At 46.4% G+C, this 13,214-nt stretch overlaps 1 protein-coding gene across 6 annotated transcripts in view; it reads right to left on the bottom strand.

Annotated features, from left to right (window-relative positions):
- Positions 1 to 13,214, bottom strand: part of cep43 (centrosomal protein 43) — a 144,013-nt gene that overhangs the window by 86,474 nt on the left and 44,325 nt on the right. For all 6 annotated transcript variants that reach the window (XM_072503405.1, XM_072503422.1, XM_072503396.1 and 3 more), the window contains exons 4-5: positions 12,672 to 12,760; positions 3,187 to 3,324 (exon numbers count right to left, since the gene is read on the bottom strand). In XM_072503405.1, coding sequence (XP_072359506.1) covers positions 3,187 to 3,324; positions 12,672 to 12,760 — 227 coding nt within the window. The remainder of the gene's footprint in view (positions 1 to 3,186; positions 3,325 to 12,671; positions 12,761 to 13,214) is intronic.

Raw genomic sequence — 13,214 nt, 5'->3', positions numbered from 1 at the left:
TATTACTGTCTTATTCTTGAGTTCCTATTTTCCCCCTTGTGTTGATGTTTAGTAAATATGTTTGGGGCTGGATTCTCCATTTGGGAGACACAGGGTTGGATTCTCCGTTTCAGCAGCTAAGTGCCGGTGCCAGTGGAGCATGTGTGATCTTTTACGACCGGAAAATCGGCGTGAAACCCTCACCAATTTCAGCACTGGTGAGGGGCTAGCTCCAGCGCCGAGCGAAACTTCCGCCTCCCATGCCGAAAACGGCCGGAGAATAGCCGGGTCCTGGGCTGCGCATGTACACGGCTGGTGACCTGCAGCGGTCGCGCTATACAACATGGCGCCGGCCATGCAAGAACCCAACCCGCCATTCGAGACTGCACCGCCATCCCCTGACCACCCCCCACCAGAAGTTCCCCGGCCAGCGGCATGGATCCCGGCCGAGTATGGCGGCACTGGACAGTCCGCAGCCGGCTCACCGGGTACCTGACCACTGGGACTACACATGTCCCGCGCCGTCGGAAACTCGGCCCATCAGGAGCGGAGCATCGCGGGTGGGCCTTCCGACGACGCACCAAAACTGCTGAAACGGTGTGCAGCACACATCACAATGACGCCAGTTTGGAGGGGCAGGGCATGGCGGACTGGCGTCGGCCCCGAATTCGGCGCGCAAATCCATTCTCCGCCCGATCATGATTTTAGCGCCAGGCTAAAGACAATCCCGCCCAAAGTATTCCCACCGGAACCGAATTGCGAGCAGCTCGTGTTGCCGCTGCTGGCGCTATTTGATGCAAAATTATTTCTTATGTCAATGAGTGCACTCCCTGTTTCTTATTCCTTTGGTTCATCATGATTTCCATTCCCATGATCTATCCTAGATTGCCATGTTTTTTTAATATTACTCACATTTTATCATGTCAGACCTGGTCAAAAGCTTTTTGAAAATCCAAATCAAATATATTGCAGGGCTTTCATCATCAACACACCAACCCTTTCAAGGCAGCTTGTCACTCAGGATCTCTCCATTCTAACACAAGTGAACTGTTCTTAAATTATTACTGGATTCATTGTACTCTAAACTACTCCATAGATTGAATTCTATTATTTTACCCACTATTGCTTTTAGGCTAATGAACTGGTGTTTGTCTGTTTCTGCATTTACCATACACAATAATTCCTTAACCTCTCTTATACAAGATACGGTGGCACAGTGGTTAGCAGGGCTGCCTCACAGTGCCAGAGACCCAGGTTCAATTCTGGCCTTGGGTCTGTGTGGAGTTTGCATATTCTCCCAGTGCCTGTGCAGGATTTTACTGGATGCTCCAGTTTCCTCCCACAGTTTAAAGATGTGTAGGCTAAGTGGATTGACCACGCTAAATTAGTGTTCAGGGATGTGCAGGTTAGATTACGGTGATAGGGCAGGGTGGGCAGATCGGAGTAGAGTGCTCTTTCCGAGGGTCAGTGCAGACGTGATGGGCCGAATGGCCTCCTTCTGCACTGTTCTTTGGCCTTTGGTTGCCCAATAATTACAGTCACCGGGTAAATTTAAACACAATTACATTTTATTGACAACAAGAACTATAATGAAATATGTAGCAAATACAATTGGTGGGAGAAGAGGGGTGTAAAATAATAAGTGAAGTAAAAGAAATAGAGCCTTTGTTTCAGATGATTGTCCTTAGTACACTGTCCTTCAAACCAGGCTTTCAGGGCGAGATTTCTGCTTTCCAGTCTGTAATGATTTTCACTGTAGATATATTCAGGTCTCCAGTTTAATAAATACAGCAGCTCACAGAATTTCTGGAGAAACTACGAAGGAGAAAGAGCAGGTCCATCTCCAGAGTGTCCAGGATTCAAAACTGAGCTCCTTGGGTCTCTGAAAATTCTTCGATTCGAGTAGGATCTAATCACCACTACTTGGCCTTTTGGCCAATTTATTGACCACCGATCAACCAATCAATCGGAGTCCCACCCCACGCAAGGCTGCGTACGTAGCCCCTTACCGTACTCCCTATACACACATGAATGTGTGGCAAAATTTGGCTCCAATTCCATCTACTAGTTTGCTGATGACACGACCGTAGTGGGTCGGTTCACAAACAACGATGAGTTAGATACAGGAGGGAGATAGAGAACTTAGTGGCGTGGTGTAACAACAATCTCTCCCTCAACGTCAGAAAAACTAATGAGCTGGTCATTGACTTCAGGAAGCAAAGTATCGTACACACCCCGTCTGCATCAATGGTGCCAAGGTGGAGATGATTGACAGCTTCAAATTTCGAGGTGTGCACACCACCAAAAATCTGTACTGGTCCATCCATGTCGATGCTACGACCAAGAAAGCACAACAATGCCTATACTTCCTCAGGAAACTAAGGAAATTTGGCATGTCCATATTCACTCTTACCAATTTTTACAGATGCACCATGGAAAGCATCCTATTTGGCTGCATCACAGCCTGGTATGGCAACTGCTCGGCCCAGGACCGCAAGAAACTTCAGAGAGTCATGAACACAGCCCAGTCCATCATAGGAACCCGCCTCCCATCCATTAACTCTGTCTACACCTCCTGCTGCCTTGGGAAAGCGGGCAGACTAATCAAAGACCCCTCCCACCCGGGTTATTCTCTCGTCCAACCTCTTCCATCGGGCAGGAGATACAAAAGACTGAGAATGCACACGAACAGATTCAAAAGCATCTTGTTCCCCACTGTTACCAGACTCCTAAACGACCCTCTTATTGACTGAACTGACCTCTCCATGTATCTTCTCTATTGTGTATTTACATTGTGTATTTATCCTATGTCCTATGTTTTTCATGTATGGAATGATCTGTCTGGACTGTACGCAGAACAATACTTTTCACTGTACCTCGGTACACATGAGAATAAATCAAATCTCTCAGGTTCCGAGAAGTCTAAGTTTTTCTGTCTAAAGCTAGCAGTCTTCTCTGTTGTAACCTTTGAATTCCTCATTCTCGCTCCTGTTTGACTTAAAGCTATATGTCCATTAAGCATCCATGGATCAACAAGATAACGGCAAAAAAAGGAGAAAGGGGAAATAAGGGAATCAACAGGAAAAACCCTTAACAGTTTATAAATAATTGCTTATCAACCAAAATTGAAGCTTAGTACAAATGGCAGTAGCTAGCGAAACAGAAATATCATTTGAATATTTATCACCCATTGTAGAAGTTACTTACATCAAAAAGGCAATTGTCTTTTTCTTTTTGTTGACCTTGTCTCATCACCTCCAATAGTAGTGGTGCTCCCTTCAATTCATTTCCTTCATAGATTCCTAGCTCCCTGGCAAGATTATCTCGCCCATCAAGTCCAGTGAACTAAGTCCAAAACAAAAGGGTTGATATAAGTTGAAGACGTGAATATTTATCATGAACATTAGTGACCGTGGCAAGAATTGTGATTGTGTAATTTTTGGCGGATGGTGGCATAGTGGTTATGTCACTGGACTGTAGTAATCCAGGGGCTCGGGGACACGGGTTCAAAACTCACCACTGCAACTAGTAGAATTTAAATTCAATTAATTAATAAATCTGGAATTAAAAGCTAGTTTCATGGTCACCACTATTGAGTATCAAGTGGTCACAAAGACCCATCTGACTCACTATGGTCCTTTAGGAAACAAACTCTGCCTTCCTTACCTGGTCTGACTCCAGACCCACAGCAATGTGGTTGACTCTTAACTGCCCTTTGAAATGGCCCATCAGCCACTCAGATAAACTAAACTGCTATAGAAAAGCCAAAAAACGAATAAAACAAGACTGACCATGTGACATCAACCTAGACTCCAGAAGTAATAACAGCGCACACAGCGCTGTCAACTGTCCTCACCAACATTTGGGAGTGGATGCAAAATTAGGACAGCTGTTCCACAGACTAGTCAAGCAACAACAGCCTAACATAGTCAATGTCACCGATCATACTGTCCCAGATACCTCCATTACCATCCCTAGGCATGTTGTGTTGTGTTGTACTGGAAGGACAGACCCGGCAGAGGTGGTGGTATAGTGGTACACGGTTGAGAGGGAGTTGCTTGGGAGTCCCCAACAATGACATTAGACCCCATGACATCTTATGGCATGAGGTCAAACATGGGCAAGGAAACTTCTTGTTTACCACCTTCTGCTCTCCTTCAGTTGATGAATCAGTATTCGACCATATTGAACGTCTCTTGGAAGAAGCACTGAGAGGAGCATGGTAGGGACAGCACTCTGGGTGGGGGAACTTCTCCATCACCAAGAGACTGGTTCAGTAGCACTACAAATAACCATGCAGGCAGCGTCCTGAAGGGCATATCAGTTAGACTGGGTCTGTGGCAGAGGAAACCAACAAGGGTAAGAATACCTAGTTCATCTCGTCCTCACCAAGCTACGTGTCACAGTTGCAATCTGTGCATCACAATATCCGTAGGAGTGATCACCGCACAGTTCTGTGGAGAGAAAATCTTGTCTTCTCAACGAGAATACTGTCCATGGTGCAGCCGAAACTTCTATGCGTAGATCAGACTTAACAGTCAACTATGTACCCATGGAACCCTATCAAAAACTCCAGCTGATGAGCATGATCATCTTCGCCTTGCACAGTAGGTGGATTGGCCATGCTTAATTGACCATTAATTGGAAAAAATATAATTGGGTACTCTTTGAAACAAAAATAAAAAAATTTTAATGATCATTTTTGCCTCAAAGGACGAACAACATCAGGCAAGAGTGGTCATCACGCAGTCCTTGTGAATACAAAATCCCATCTTCATGTTGAGGACACCCTCAAGTCATGTTATAGCACCCATTGAGCTAAATTGAGGTAGATTCATAACAGATCCAGCAGCTCAAAACTGGACATCAGTGAGGCACTGAGCAGAAGAATTGTATTCAATCCCAATCTGTAACCTCGTGGCCTAGCTCTACCATTACTATCAAGCCAGAGGATCAGCCCTATCCCATAAGGAGTGCAGGAGAATATGCTAGGAACTGCACCAGGCATATCTAAAACTGAGGTGTCAACCTGATGAAACAACACAGGAATATATGCATGCCATAATCAGTATGCGATAGGCAAAGTTAAGCAAAACCATAATCAACGGATCAGATCTAAGCTCTGCAGTCCTGCCACATCCAGTCATAAAACTAACCCGAGGAAGCGACTCCACAAATATTCACACAAAAAAATGACGGGGAGCCCAACACTTCAATGCAAAAGACAAAGCTGACGCATTTACAACCTTCTTCAGCCGAACTTTTTGAGGTCCTCATCATCACAGCTGCTAGTCTACAACCAATTTGATTCACGCCACGTAATATCAAGAAATGGCTAAAGGGACTTCCGGTGATGGGGATATGATGAGTGGATGTATGAAAGGTGGCTCTTCCCTACTGTATTATTCTGTGATTTCTCCTGGAGACTTCAAATTAGGCGCTTTAGTCCAAACATAGGCCGCTAAATGCAGGGAAAAAAATCCACCCTTCTCCAACACCACCACTACGAACGAGATATGCCAGGCAACAATTTGAGGAGCCAAAGGGATGGCAGAATCAGTAAAAGCCTGGCATGGAAGATTGAGGTGATGGTGAAAATACAGGGCAATGACGGGCAATGACGAATCGGCTGCACCAAAACGGGATAGGCCGTCAGGGTATATGCAGGGCTACCCCCCAATAAACAAATGGATGGACCTCCTAACACAGGAGCTCCAATTGCACAGAGATGCCAGCAATTTAGAATTGATGGCGATGGTGAAGACAGCGGTAAGGGAGGTTAGAAAAGGCAGAGCGGTGACTGGACAGACAGGAGGTGACAATCAGAGAGCTGAAGAAGGCTGCGACCGACCAAAGAATCCGGATTGTCTCACTGGACAAGGAGATGGCAAGGTTGGTGGCGACACAAGGGACGCTGAACGGGAAAGTGGAGGACCAGGAGAACCGGTCCCACCGTTAAAATCTCCACATTGTGGGCCTACCGGAGGGTACCAAGGGCAGGAGTATGTGGCCCAGATGCTGGGCAAGCTGGTTGAAGGGGAATGCTTCCCTAAGCCCCAGAAGTGAACCGAGCCCACAGGTCAGGGAGCAGACATGTACCCTCATCGCAAAACTATACCGGTACCAAGACTGGGAAAAGATCTTGAATTGGGCAAGGCACATATAGTCATGTAAGTGGGAGGGCCACATGATCCTTGTGTACCAGTTCATTGGGTAGACCCGGCCAAACGCTGGGCAGAATTCAATACAACCTAGGTATCCCTGTACAAAATCCAGCTTGGGATGCTGTACCCTGCCAAACTCGGGGTGACTTTCCAGGGTAAGGTGTTCTACTTCACTGCACCAACAGATGCAGACAATTTTGTGCACAAACACGGGCTGGGAAGGCAGCGATACAAGCAGTGAACTTGAACTCTGGGTTCCTCCGTTTAAAAAGAGACTAATTGCACGGGACAGATTTGCCTCATCTTCGATCTGACTACGAGTCTGAGGAAGGAGGGGCGAGAGAAGTGCGGTACAGAAAGGGGCGAGGAGAGAGAAAGGAGGGAGTGGAGAAACGCAACGGGTATGGGAAGGCGAAGATTGCTCCGGGGGGGGGGGGGGGGGTGAGCCACCACATTAGCAGGGAAGTACAGGCAAGGAGGTGGGGTGGGGTGGCTGCAGCACAACTCCCAATGGCGAGAGAGTGTCTGGCAGAAGGGGGAATGGACAGGGAGGCAGAAGAGGAAGCTGGGGGTGGTGGTTAGAACGTTGGCTAGGACAGATCGCACATGGCAGCAACGGAAACAATGGCACTGCAAACAGCTACCTTGAAGGGCCCCAAAGAAATCCACAAGGCAAGTATGGCTGACCCCACTGGATCGGGGTGGACAGAAACCTTCCATCAGAATAGTCATCTGGAATGTCAGGGGACTCAAAGGCCCGGTGAAAAGGTCCAGAATCTTCACCATCTGAAAAGTCTGACAGCCGACGTAGTCTTCCTCCAGGAGTCCCACCCAAGGGAGAAGGACGGACTGCGGGTAAGAAAGAACTGGGTGGGTCAGACTTACCAATGGTGCTATGGGACGACGGCTAGGGAAGTGGCCATACTGCTCAATAAGACAACAGCATTTACAGCGATGAGGACAATTACGGACCAAACGGGATGGTACATCATGGTTAGTGGTTTCCTGGAAGGGGCACCAGTGGTCCGTGTGAATGTGTTTGCTCCCAGCTGGGACAACGCGGAATTCATGAAGAAAATAATGGTAGATATTCCAGACATAAGACTCACACCGAGTCACCATAGGAGGGAACTTTAACTGTGCACAGGACGCATGGATGGACATTTACAACCCCAAGTTGGGGAAAAGATTAAACATGGCAAAGGAATTGGACACCTTCATGGAACAGATTGGGGCACCGGACCCATGGAGGTTCCAACACCCAGGGAAGAAGGAGTTTTCCTTCTTCTTCCAGGTACACAGGCTATATATCAGGATCGACTTCTTCAAAGTTGGGAAAGCAGTGCTTTCAGGGATAGTGGGAGCGGAATACTCCGCAATTGTAATCTCCGACTACGCTCCATACTACGTGGATGTGAGGCGAGACAGGCCGGGCACAACGCGCACCCCCCCCCCCCCCCCCCCCCTCATGGAGGCAGGACACGGCCCTCCTGGCTGATAAGGCATTCTGCAAATGGATATCCCAGGTCGTTACCAACAAGCAAAATGGGGAGGGCTCACCCTCCACGTTCTCCGAGGCACTGAAGGCTGTGATAAGGGGGGGAAATTATTGCGCACAAGGCACGCAAAGATAGCTAGGAAAAGGCAGCTGGCAACAACTGGTGGACTCCATACTGGAGGTAGACTAACGGTACTCCACGGCCCGACCGTAGAACTACTGGTGGAGAGGAAGAAGCTACAGATTTGACCTGGTGTCCACTGGGAAAGCAGTGCACCACCTCCGCCAGACACGGGGGACCTTTTACCAATACGGGGACAAAGCCAGCCATCAGCTGGCTCACTAGCTGAGAAACCAGGCAGCCACGAAGGAAATAGCCCGGGTAGAAGACAGAAGCAACAGACTGGTCACTGCGCCACAAAAGATCAACAACGTTTTTTTTCATTCGTTCATGGGACGTGGGTGCAGCAGGCTGTGCCAGCATTTATTGCCCATCATTAATTGCTCTCGAGGGGCAGTAAAGAGTCAACCACATTGCTGTGGGTCTGGAATCACATATGGGCCAGACCATGTAAGGATGGCAGATTTCCTTCCCTAAAAACGACATTAGTGCACCAGGTGGGTTTTTACGACAATCGAGGTTTCATGGTCATCACTAGACTTTTAATTTCAGATTTGTTTTTAATTCAAATTTCACCATCTGCAGTGGCAGGATTTGATCTTTGCAACCTCCTACCGAGGGCTGTACACCTCCAAGCCTCTGGAGAGGGACTCGAAGATGAAGCAGCTCCTCAATGGGCTAGTCATGCGAGACTGGGGAACGTCATGCGGGCAGGGAAGGTGGGGGGGGGTCAGGTGGATTCCCAGTGATTTCTACAAAGAATTTGCGCCAGCATTGGCCCCGCACTTGCGGGAGATGTTCGCAGACTCGCTAGTAAGGAGTACCCTGTCACCAACACTGGCACAAGCTTCAATATCGTTGGTACACAAAAAGGACAAAGACTCGACGGAGTATGGGTCTTACAGGCCCATCGTACTACTCAACAAAGACGCAAAGATCCTGACAAAGGCCATGGCGAGGCAGCTGGAGAGCTGCTTGCCAGAGGTAGTCACGGATGACTACACGGGCTGTGAAGGACAGGCAACTTATATTGAACATCAGGCGCCTGCTGAACGTGATAATGACCCCACCCGGAGAGAGAACACCAGAAGTGATCATCTCCCTGAACGCAGAAAAGGCCTTCGACAGAGTTGAATGGAAGTAGCTCATAGAGGTACTGGAACAGTTTGTGTTTGGCCAGGGTTTATCTCCTGGGTGAAACTACTGTATAACACTCCCATGGCGAGCATACGGCCAAACACCACCAGTTCTAGATATTTCCGGCTACACAGAGGCATGAGGCAGGGATGCGTGTTATCCCCGCTGCTGTTTGCTCTGGCAATCGCCCTCACAGCCATGAAGGTGGACAGAGAGCGTAGAGTTTCACCCTAAGTGGATGCCCTGCTCCTCTACATCTTGAACTCCCAGACCAGCATGGAAGAGATAATGAAACACCTGAAGGAGTTTGGAGCCTTCTCGGGTTACAAACGTAACCTGAGCAAGAGCAAAATCTTCCCTGTGAATCCATTGGGGGTGGGGCGCAGAGCTGGAGGAACTGCCATTTAAACAAGCCCAGACCAAATTCTGCTATCTGGGATCCAAACAGCCCATGACTGGACATGGATCCACAAATGCAACCTGATGAGTCTGGTGGAGGAAGTCAAAAAGGACCTGCAGAGGTGGGGCCCACTCCCACTCTCCCTCTCAGGGAGAATACAGATGATCAAAACGTGCTGCTCAGGGTCCTCTTCCTGTTCAGATTCCTCCCGATCTACATCCCCAAGGTCTTTTTCAACACAGTCGACAAACTAACCATGTTGTTTGTGTGTGTGTGTGGGGGGGGGGGGGGGGGGGGGGGGGGGGGGGGAGGAGAGAAGAGAGAGAGAGAAGTGAAGGTAATGTAGGAGGCCTGGCCCTCCCAAACCCTGCCACTGGGCAGTAGTGCTGAAGATATGTGCTCCAGAACTAGCTGCATCCCTAGCGAAGTTATTCCGCTACAGCTATGACACTGGCGTCCCAACAAAGAAAATGGTCAGGTATATTCTGTCCACAAAAAATAAGACAAATTCAACCCGATCAATAATGGTCTCATCAGTCTACTTTCTCGTTATCAGCAAAGTGATGAAAGATGTCAAATCAACAGTGCCATCAAGCATCACTTACCAAGCAATAACCTGCTCACCACCCAGTTTATGTTTCAGCAGGGCCACTCAGCTCCTGCAGTTGGTTACCATTGACTAAACTTGAACTGGGTCAGACATGTAAATACTGTGGCTACAGGAACAGGTTCTAGCATGCTAATTCTGAAATGACTAACTCAACTCCTGACCCCAAAGCCTACCAACCATCTAACCTAGCACCAGTCAGGAGTGTGATAGAATACTTCCACTTGCCTGGATGAGTGTGACTCCAGCAACACTTAAGAAGCTCGACACAATTCAGGACAAAGCAGCCTAATTTTCAGCACCCCATCGACCAACTTAAGCATTCACTCCCTCAATCACCAACACACGTGACAGCAGTGTGCAACATTAGATGCACTGCCACCTAGAGGACAAGGGCAGCAAACACAGAAGCACACTGCCACTTGCAAGTTTGTCTCCAAGCCAGACACCATCCTGACTTGGAACTATAATCACTGTTCCTTCACTGTTTGAGTCAACATCCTGGGACTCTCTTCTCAACAGCACTGAAAATAAATCAGTAGTTAGGCAAAAAGTGAGTATGGCAGTTTATGATTAATAACAAAGCAGCCACATAAGATAGCACCTGATTGTTAACTGCTGTTACTTACGCCCTAGAAAGTTTCTTGTAGAGATTGTATTGCTGACAAATTAAAGTGTGATTGAACATGAGCAAGACAACAATTTTAATTTATAATGTGTCTTTAATGTAAAAGGTATCTAGAAAGCTTCAGATTAGGCACTTGAGAAATCAGTATCAGGAAAAAGAAAAGAGACACTAGGAGAGGGTGACCAAGAACTTGGTTTTGAAAAGTTATTTAAAGGAGGAGGAAGAGAGTCAAGGAGGAGAAGCAGAGAGTAGGATGCAGGTGAAGCCTCTGGTTTCAACAGTGGAGTTCATGGGTCTGGGGATAAAATTTTAAAAATCAGTCTGAGGAGGAAGAAACATTGTTTGGAAGAGCGAAGGATATTGCAACAAGAAAGCGATGGAAAAGGTCAAGAAGGAATTTATCGACAGGTTTTAAGTTTAGGACACTTTGAGACAGGTATTGCTGGTCAGAGAAGAAAGGACAGGTGGGACTTGGTGTAGAAGAGATATGGGCTAATTGGTCTTTGTGGAAGGTGGAGGATGGAAGTGAATTGGTGTAGTAGTCTAAAGGTGGAATGGTAAGTATGACAGCACTAGTGGTAGAGGTAGGTAGAGGCAGGACAAATAAGATTGAGTGGAGGGAGCTGCTCAGATGATCTTGAGCTTGGTTACTAAGAAATCAGAGCTCCTCTTGCTGTTTTAGGAATGGGTGAAACAAGTGTAAGTGGATTTTAAGAAAAAAAAAATCAAGATGATCCTGGAACAGGATATAGCTTAATCTGGGGACAATGAAGCACAATGGTGCTTTGATGTGGCCCAGCCAGATTTGGTGATAGTTAGTTAAATAAGTCACCATGCTAGTGTACTTACGTTTTCATACAATGAAAGGGATAGGGGACAGTGATAACTTTGCTGAGATTAAAGGGTAAAACAATTATGGGGGCAGCACAGTAGCATAGTGGTTCGCACTATGGTTTCACAGCACCCGGAGGAAACCCACACAGACACTGGGAGAATGTGCAGACTCTGCATAGACAGTGACCCAAGTCGGGAATCTAATCTGGGACCCGACTTGGGTCACTGTCTATGCAGAGTCTGCACATTCTCCCAAAGTCTGTGTGGGTTTCCTCCGGGTGCTCCGGTTTCCTCCCACAAGTCCCGAAAGACGTGCTATTAGGTAATTTGGACATTCTGAATTCTCCCTCTGTGTACCCGAACAGACGCCAGAATGTGGCGACTAGGGGCTTTTCACAGTAACTTCATTGCGGTGTTAATGTAAGCCTACTTGCGACAATAAAGATTTTTATTAAAAAATTAAACAAGAGGCATCATAAAGGGTGGAGTCCAAATATGAGGGATTTTGAAATTAAGAGAGAGATTGTGATTGTTAGAGATTTGTTACATGTTTACAAATATTACAATGGTGTCCACACTTCAAAAGTAGTTAATCGGCTGTGAATCACACTGAAGCATCTTGAGATTGTGAAAGGGGTATACAATTGCAAGTTATTGCCATCCTCCCTTTCTGGGTTGGGGGAATTAAACTAATATTACTTTGTGTCAATATAATTTATCATGCTTTATCTAGCACATTAACATTTTATTGATGTTTTGGCATACATTATTGAGTACATAGCTAGGTCTGCTTTAACCACAGGCAAACTAGATTTGCACATGATCCTCAATGTAAGAACTCGACGAAGATGATGCATCCAACTTGAACGGTTCAATTTCTCTGGCCTGGGTTCAGATTCAGCAATGATTGAGAGGCAAGTTTGTTAAGGGTCCTAAATTAAATTATTTTGGGTAGCCTTTGAGCAGAAGCATGTTATAATGGTGTAGTTGGGGGAATTGGGCTCTTCTAAAGTTTTGTTTAAAGCACATTCTTGGACAGAAGGGATGTAGCATTACTCTGTATCTGGCTATGCCATACCTAACCTCGGAATATTTGATGCTCTAACCCTGCACCCACAAGATGTTATGTTTCATTGCATTTTCATTTGTAAAACAAATGACAAATATAAATAAAATGGCAGAAATAAAAATATTAAAATAAAAAAAAGTACCAATCTCAAAATATTTTGGACAAGGCCTAACCACCTCAAAGTCTGATGACTGAATCTGTTAAAATAAAAAAAAGATTGTGAAATTAACGTACAGTGTTTGTTTCTGGCTGGAACACGGCCAAAGTAAAGTCGAGGTTGAAAAACTGGAGAAATTCAGTAACAAGTCCAGCCACCAAGCGACCTATGAAGGAAAACAGTATCAATTTACAAGTATTGTTTTCATACATAGAAAAGTTGCAGCACAAAAGACTGCCTTTCGGCCCATTGTGTCCATTCTGGTTCTTTGCAAGAGAAGTTCAGTTAGCCCCATGTCTCTGCTCTTTCCCCTTGGCCCTCCATTATCATTTCCTCTTTGGATAATTAGCCAATTCCTTTAATTAAGCCTCCACTCTAATTCTCAGGCAGTAAATTCCATAACATTAAACACTCGCTGTGTAAAGCTTTTCATGTCACCTTTAGTTCTTTTCCATTCACCTTAAAGCGGTGTCCTCTGCTTCTTGACCCTTCTGCCAATGGCGGAAGCTTCTCTCTGTCCAGACTCCAAATGATTTTGGTCCTCTTTTCTCGAAAGAGAACTCCAGTTTCTGCAATCTAACCCTGTAAATTAAGTCCTTGATCACTGAAACCATTTTTCT

This window comes from Scyliorhinus torazame, chromosome 1, assembly GCF_047496885.1.
Source record: "Scyliorhinus torazame isolate Kashiwa2021f chromosome 1, sScyTor2.1, whole genome shotgun sequence".
NCBI lineage: Eukaryota > Metazoa > Chordata > Chondrichthyes > Carcharhiniformes > Scyliorhinidae > Scyliorhinus > Scyliorhinus torazame.
The sequence above is the reverse complement of the archived record's forward strand: the minus strand, read 5'-3'. Positions and strand labels throughout refer to the sequence as shown.